General features: G+C 39.1%; 1 protein-coding gene across 5 annotated transcripts in view; it reads left to right on the top strand.

Annotated features, from left to right (window-relative positions):
- The first annotated feature begins 1,319 nt into the window (after window positions 1–1,319).
- kdm4c (lysine (K)-specific demethylase 4C) overlaps window positions 1,320–7,933 on the top strand; it is a 33,082-nt gene continuing 26,468 nt past the window's right edge. For 3 of the 5 annotated variants that reach the window (XM_086295944.1, XM_086295942.1, XM_086295939.1), the window contains exons 1-5: window positions 1,321–1,508; window positions 3,102–3,268; window positions 3,513–3,688; window positions 4,429–4,543; window positions 6,246–6,439. In XM_086295944.1, coding sequence (XP_086152070.1) covers window positions 3,125–3,268; window positions 3,513–3,688; window positions 4,429–4,543; window positions 6,246–6,439 — 629 coding nt within the window. In that variant the 5' untranslated portion in view covers window positions 1,321–1,508; window positions 3,102–3,124. Of the gene's footprint in view, window positions 1,509–1,798; window positions 2,192–3,101; window positions 3,269–3,512; window positions 3,689–4,428; window positions 4,544–6,245; window positions 6,440–7,933 lie in introns of those variants that run through there. The other 2 variants (XM_086295943.1, XM_086295941.1) reach the window with 2 other exon arrangements.

The raw sequence follows: 7,933 nt of genomic DNA, 5'->3' as shown, positions 1-7,933 counted from the left end.
CATCACCCCAGACACCAAAAATTATTAAATGACACACAAGGAATCACAAGGAAGTTTTGTACATTTAAATTGTGCAGCACAGATCCTACATGCTCTTATTCTACAGGCTCTCACGACAAATACAACTAGATAGATAGATAGATAGATAGATAGATAGATAGATAGATAGATAGATAGATAGATAGATAGATAGATAGATGGATAGATAGATAGATAGATATTATTAGTATTAATTTCCCAGATTTTATTGATTAGATTCATATGGGGACAGGTAGTACTTCAATCTTCTTCCCTTCTTCTGCTCCTCCCATCAGCTGCTCATTTGACTCAGTATCGCCCTATCACTGGCATTCTTTTCTGTCACACCAACTGTCTGCATGTCCCCTTCATTACATTCATGAATCTTCTCTGTGGTCTTCCTTTTTTCCTCCTACCTGGCACCTTGTTATTCGGCATCCTTTGTCAAATATATTGCTCCTCTGCACATGTCCTCTCTGACTTTGTCTCCAAACTGCTCAACTTGAGTTGTCCTTCTGATCTACTCACTTCCATTGAAATGCTTAACCTCTTTAGCTCCACCTATCTCTTTTTTTGTCAGCACCATCATCTCCAAACCATACATCATAGCATGTCTCACATTTCATCCATCAGCTCCTCCTTCCATCGTCCTAGCACACTCATTAGCAGCTCTGTCCTTAATCACGCTAACCAGCTTCTTTGCCAGTCAACCTGTACAAGTTCTCTATTCTTTAGTGTCCAGCCTTGCATACAACTCACTATAAGCTGTGTCCTTTGCTTTTGTTCCAGTACTGCTGCCCCTTTTTTCTTTGTCATCCTCTTCCTTCAAATGCGTTCTTGTACCTTTTCCTTCCACCACCAAAATCTCATTGTCTACTCTCCTCAGTCCAGGGGATACACGAAATAACTTTTTTTTGTACAATTATTCATAAATGACTAATTCCGTACTAATTCTGGAGCATTAAATCCCAACCTAACAAACCTCTCACAACCAGGCAACCCAAAACTTATTTTCATCAGATGCCTAAAAGAGCCTCGGCTAAGTTAAGCTACTATTAAAAAATCCTTTGGGATTTAACTTAAGCTTAATTGTTTTAGCCCTTGATATTACAAATTGCACAATTAACTCCAGATTTTTTTTAAATTTATTTATAGCTTTAAAAACAAAAATAACTTTCACCTCTGGGCCTCAAGGTGCAGCTATAGAAATGACAAAATATTAGACCAGCACTTTTTGACTTTTTAGCGCTGGGGATGCAGGTGCACTTACTACCTACGTCTCTGGCTGCGTTCCAGTTGACGGGCTCGCCTCCCGATCCGCAGATCTCACAGCGCCTGGATAGGTTACTGCACCACGGCCGTGCCTGTGGAGGCGGTGTGGGACACCGCCGTTCTGCACGGCACGAATCAGCAGCAGCTGTCATGTGAATCAGCTGTACGAACAAGGAAGGGGATAAACAACAACACGACCCGAGTCTTTCTAAATCAAGGTAAAACAAAACAAAACAAAACCCTGTACACTTTAATGCGGACATGATGTGAAATACCGGCGAAAATTGTGCAGAGGAAGCTAGCTTTGCGCCAGTTTGTGTGAAAGCAGGGTGCATTTCGTGACTCCTGTGCAGAATTAGCCGAGCTATCAACAGCTAAGCGTTAGCACTGCCACAAACACAAGTTGGCACGCTCTCATGCCACTGGACTTCTCGCGGTGTATGTTTTGGCTTTGTTTGTTGGTCTGTTGCTAAACTTGCATAACACATAACAGTAGAGAAGTGCTAGATGAAATGTTCTGCACTACATAAAGTGGCGAAGGGGGTAGCTACAGGCCTGTGTGCAGCCTTCTTGTGAGGGGCATTTAAATCTCATTGACTCGTGCAGTAAGAAGTTAGCTAACGCGATAGGTGGCTTAACTTAACACTTTGTAATGCTTTGCCCTCTCTAACTGTTAGCACCAAATACTGTTGAGCCGCAATGCCCCACGAGCACACATTAAATTAAAGCCGGTGGGTATCATTTAAATATAAGCGAGCTAGTCAGCCGAGCTAGCAAGCTGCGCTGTTTGTTCAGCCATTATTTGGCATCCTAACAAAACGTAGGCTAGTTGGCTAGTTAGCTTGTTGGCAGACAACAAAGATCAGCAAAGCCAGAAGCGTTCATGCAGTGTTATTAATACGTAAGTACAATTCTGCTGTGATTTAATGGAGATATTTATCCCTATATATATATATATATATATATATATATATTATGCCAGACAGAGGTTATGCAGGGTTTTAAAACGATTGTTTTAACACCCCGACAAAGAGTAAGGATGTAAACATTGTGCTTAAGCATTTTTTAACTCCCCTCCCAGAAAACTTGCTCCAGCCTGTGATTGCCTATTACATAATTAGGTTGCATACCACTAATTGGGTCGCATATAATGTAGATTGCAGTGAAGTAGCCTTATAAAGAAGTATAAGGCCAAACAAACACAACAGCTTCACCCGTTGATCCTTTGTCTGGATACACAGGAACCTCAGAGTTGGGAGTGGGATGGGTGGAAGGGACAAAAATCTGAAAAGGGTTGTTGGCATGAGCAAAAGGATCACTAGATCACATCCACAGTTGTCGAATCTCTATCTCCATCTAGTGGCGAACCTGTCGGTTACACGCAAGTCAGTTACCCTGCTAATGAGCACAAGATCTTCTAGTAATGCGATTTGTATTTTTTGCAATCGTCAGAAAAACTAAAGAATTTCTAACATTATAACTATAGTGAAGCTGTTTGAAATTATATGTCATTGTGATGAGTGTGGAAAAAGTGAAATAGGAGGTGAACAATTGTTAAATGGCATTTTGCATTGTATTTTGCATTTGTAACAAGACTTGGTGCTGGGGGTGCAAAACCATCTGTCCTCTTGTTGCGCCACTCTTGAAATTCACTCTAAATAACTAACTAATACCCTGCATTTTCACTAACCATAGACAGTATAGGGGTAAAGTATTTTGACAGATACTTTTTATGTGAATTTTAAAATTCATACAAAATTCACATTAATGTTGGAACATCATCAATATCTTCTGTTTTTCTTTCTCCTCAGGTTTTACCTGGTAAGGTGGCAGGATGGCGGGAGCAGAGGTGCATACCGCTGCAAACCCCACCTGCAAGATTATGACCTTCAGGCCCACTATGGAAGAGTTCAAGGACTTCAACAAGTATCTGGTTTATATGGAGTCTCAGGGTGCACATCGGGCAGGCCTGGCTAAGGTAAGTAGTGAGTTGAATCAGACCTTGGACAGTTATTTTTTTTTAAACTTATCATATTGTTACCTTATCTTAGTGAGTGGGTTTACATTTTATACGTAGTTTGAACCGAAGTTGGATTTAGTCAATCAAAAGAAGAAAAGGAAGAATGATGTATAGTGTGACATGTAAATGCACAAGGAACTGACTTTTTCTTTTGAATAAATTTCCTACATCGTTGTTTTTGATTCCTCTGTTTATCCTTCAGGTAATTCCTCCTAAAGGCTGGAAGCCCCGTCGCACCTATGATGACATAGATGATTTGGTCATCGATGCTCCAATTCAGCAGATGGTGGCTGGCCAATCAGGGCTCTTCATTCAATACAACATCCAGAAAAAACCTCTGACGGTGCAGGAGTTCAGACGATTGGCCAACAGTGACATGTGAGTTTTAACTAACTGGTTTACATGCTTCGTTAACTCTAATAATCAGGAGGAATAGTTCTTAATTTCACACAAATGTTTCATTTTGATGTTGTCACAGCCAAAACCCAATTTCTTCAGAGTTTGAGTATTTACAAACCTTTGTAAAAGGCCTGTAAGGTTTTGTCTTATACTAATAAAGAGAAATTGACCACAAGCTGGCAAAACAGTATTAAACATGACCATTAACAAAATAGAATAAAGGAGAATGAAATGAAATGAATGAAAGCTTAATAAGGTTAAAATTACATAAAAAGGAGGTCAAGTAAACAGAAAGAGCAGTAAATAAACACGAATCAAACAAAGAAGCTCAATATGTAAAAAATCACGCACATACCATAGAAAGCAATGTGAAAAGCTTAATATACAAAAAGCCATAAATAAAAATCAAAAATACAATAAAAGTGAATTTTTAAAAAAGGTAAATGTTTAAATTAAAGACTATGTAAAAACTGAATAGAGAAGTAAGCATGATGTAAAGAAGCTCACATCAGTAAAGTAAAATAAAAATAGGATACTAAATCTAGCGAAAAAACATAAGCATAGCAAATATTATTAAAACAAAGTTAAGAGTAGAAATAAGTTGCTTTGGTGTTGGTGTCAGTAGCTCTGATTCTGCGTCTCCGGTTTAGACCACAGCAAAGTACTTGTACAAGGATCGCTGTCTAATGTCAAATGAAATTTCTTTCTTTTTCTCACAGGTACTGTACGCCTCGCTACCTGAATTATGAAGACCTTGAGAGGAAGTATTGGAAGAACCTCACTTTTGTTTCACCCATATATGGTGCTGATGTCAGTGGCAGCCTCTACGATGAGGTAGATGGATCTTTCTTCTCTCTGTTTTTGCTTCTTCTTTTTTTTTTTTTAAATGCATGCTGATGCTAAAGCCAACCTTTCTAGTTTAGCTTTCTCTTATTACATTCCCTGCTGAGTTTTTACAATTCGTTTTATCATAAGCAAAATAATAACAAAATTAAATTGACTGACGATCAGGTTCATGGCCTGTTCCTTTGTTATTTCATGACGAATGAAGCAGATAATATTTGAACTTGATGAGTGTGGAACATGTATTTAGTGACTTGTGAAACAAGTGTCAAAGTGAATGGAAATACAGAGAGTTACAACAAGGTGCAAATCACTGGTTACACTCAAAAACAAGAAGTCTGGATTAAACTTTGACAGAAAACATCTAAAATAGCCAGAACAGTCCTGGAAAAATCATTTGGACACATGAAATGAAAATTCACTTTTACCACAATGATGGATAGAGAAGAGTATTGAGAAAGGAAGAAACAGATTCAGGCAAATACTGCAAAGCTGATTAGACAGCACTTCACAGTACACGTCAGGGGTGTCAAACTCAAATACACAGTGGGACAAAATTCAAAACTGGAACAAAGTCGCGGGCTAACGTTAATATTTATTGAAATATATTTATTCCTCCAGATATAAGAATGAATCTTTTCTTATGGACTCAAACACGTTTTGCTGAAAAACTGAATATGGAACAAGCAAAGCTTAATACTAAACAATATATATATTAGCTGTATAATACCAGTAGGCCAGCTCTAATAGTAATTTGGTATGGCTTCGCGGGCCAAATGTAATTAGGCTGACGCCTATGGTCCACGTGGATAATGACAAAGCATACTGCAAAAGCAATGGAAAGAAATGGGACATCATTCAATGCACAAGAAAGTCAATTAACCCCAGCACAATAGAGCAGCTTTTCACTTATTAAATACACAACTGAATGCGGAAATACCCAGAAACAGGTAGTAAAGGCTCAGCAGAGCACCTCAGTGGAGGAAGCGCAGTATTTGGTGACGTCTGTCAGATCAAGATTTCGGGCAATGATTGACTCCAAAGGATTTTTGGCCAAGTGTTAAAACCAATCCTTATATTTAATAATGGTTAGCTTTTTTTCACCGATTAGTTCTGAGCCTTTAAAAATGAGGGAGTATGTATACAAATAGCTGCAATTCCTAGTTTGGTAATGCAAATAGTTTTGTTAAATAAAAGCTGAAAGTCTGCACTTTGATCATATCTCGATTGCTTGATTTAAAATCCACTGTGGTGGAGTACAAAGGGAAAATTGACATTTTAAACGTGTCACTGTCCAACAACTCACACTATACTGTATATCAATATTGGAACTGTTTGACATTTCTACATGCACACAAATACACCAGAATAATGAAAGTAATCAGAAGGATCTTCTACACAGGGACTTCAATAGTCATTACAAATCCTCCAGTTTTGCACTGCATTGTTGACCCCCAGTAAAATCAGTGAATAGTGCGGTTTCTATTAATATAGAGTGATTGGAAGCCTGAGTAGCATTTCTTCATTGCTGGCTTGAACAACTGAAGGTCAAAACATGTCGAGCAGCACTTTAGCGACACAGCGCACTTGTCTCTTTGTGTAGCTGAGCTGATAGTGATTGGATTTAAAATGCCATCATCAACTGCGGTACCAATCTGTAACCCAGGTCTAAAGCCTGTTTCTCATTTTCTAGGATGTGGATGAGTGGAACATTGCCCACCTGAACTCTATCCTGGATGTTATAGAGGAGGACTGCGGTGTTTCCATTCAGGGTGTCAACACTCCATATCTATACTTTGGTATGTGGAAGACTACCTTCTCCTGGCACACCGAAGATATGGACCTTTACAGCATCAACTACCTTCACTTTGGAGAGCCCAAATCTTGGTGAGTAAGGAACAGTGATTAGTAGGAGATGGAATCATTTTTGTGTTTTCTATTCGTCACTGAGTTATAATCTGACTCCTACAGCAAGAAGGTCTAATCTAACAATGTTTCACAGATTGTATCAGTCCTTTTTCTCTTTTCTATTAACCAGGCAGACAAATTAGACAAAAATGAGAAATTTGAAGCTAAAGGTGATTACAGCCCTTTAAAAGCATTATATCGAAGTCCTTAAATAATAAATGCAATCAAGGTTCAGAGCACAGAAGGCGTTGATCATTAAAGAATAGTCAAATTGGGTTTTTTTTCCAGTCGATCTTTGTTCCTACCTCCACTTATGGCCAAGGGCTGTGTCTTGTGAGACAAAAGGATGACCTCATGGTTACACTGAGCTTCCTTTGAGTGGTGGCTGGGTTACTTTCGAGACAGGGTAAGGACACTTGGTCATTCAGGAGGAACTTGGAGTCTTTACTCTTCCACACTGAAAAGCAGCCAGTTGAGGCGAAAGCATCTAATTAGGATACAGGCGAGGTGTTTCAGGCACTTCCTACCTGGAGGAGGCCCTGGGGCAGACCCAGGACTGGTTGGAGAGATGATATCTCTCAACTGTCTTGGAAGCATCTCAGCATCCCTCTGGATGAGCTGGAGGCTGTCCAGATAGAGCGGGGTCTTGGCTTCTCTGCTTAGACTGCTTGCTCCATGAACCCAAACCCAGATAAGTGGTTGAAGGTGGATGGTAGATGGTTTGGAAAGCCAAATTCTAGATTTCAGTAGAGGAACCAAATGCAAAAAGAATAGAGAATTCTGCTGTGCAATAATACAATACATTGAACACTTCAACTCTGTTAACAAGTCTCTCCTTTAAGTTAGAGGACACTATTATAAATACTATTCACAAAAAAAGAGGGAAGTTTTCCTCCACTGAAAAGTGGCTGGTTTGCAGATAATTGTCTATACTTTTTTTTTTTCAAGGTAAAGAGTTAACTCAAGTTTTGTGGATTTGTGAATAGTCAAAGAAACAATTTTATGTGACATGTTTAAACAAATACAGGGCATAGTGGGGACTATTTTAAGGCTGAGAAAGTATAGAGGAGATGCATATCCTTTACATTTCTAGCAGAGCTGGAAAATAGCTTTTATCATGTCCAAAGTGGATTTAAATAGCAAGTATTTACAGTGTTACAGGTTTAATTTGATTTACATGCCAATTCAAATGCATAGAGACCCCAGAGGATTCTCCCTGTGGTTGTTTTTGGCACACAAAGAAATAAATGAGTGTTGAGTCTCTAAGTAGTGGTGAGAGCTGTAAAGGAACAACAGATGAAGCAATTAGGCTACATGTGCAGGCAGGGAATGTGTGGCAGCTGTGCTATTCTCCACGGGTGCAAGCATTTAAATTGACTTCTCGGAAGCTGTCTTTCCTGTATGTACAACAGACCAAGGTGAAATTTGGCATTTTAGCAAGTCAATCAATACGGTACACAGTTAGCACAAACG

The sequence above is a fragment of the Aulonocara sp. 'chitande type north' Nkhata Bay genome, linkage group LG6 (genome assembly GCF_057382095.1).
Source record: "Aulonocara sp. 'chitande type north' Nkhata Bay isolate Kocher_YH1m ecotype deep benthic linkage group LG6, A_spYH_male_GT1.1, whole genome shotgun sequence".
Lineage (NCBI taxonomy): Eukaryota > Metazoa > Chordata > Actinopteri > Cichliformes > Cichlidae > Aulonocara > Aulonocara sp. 'chitande type north' Nkhata Bay.
The sequence above is the reverse complement of the archived record's forward strand: the minus strand, read 5'-3'. Positions and strand labels throughout refer to the sequence as shown.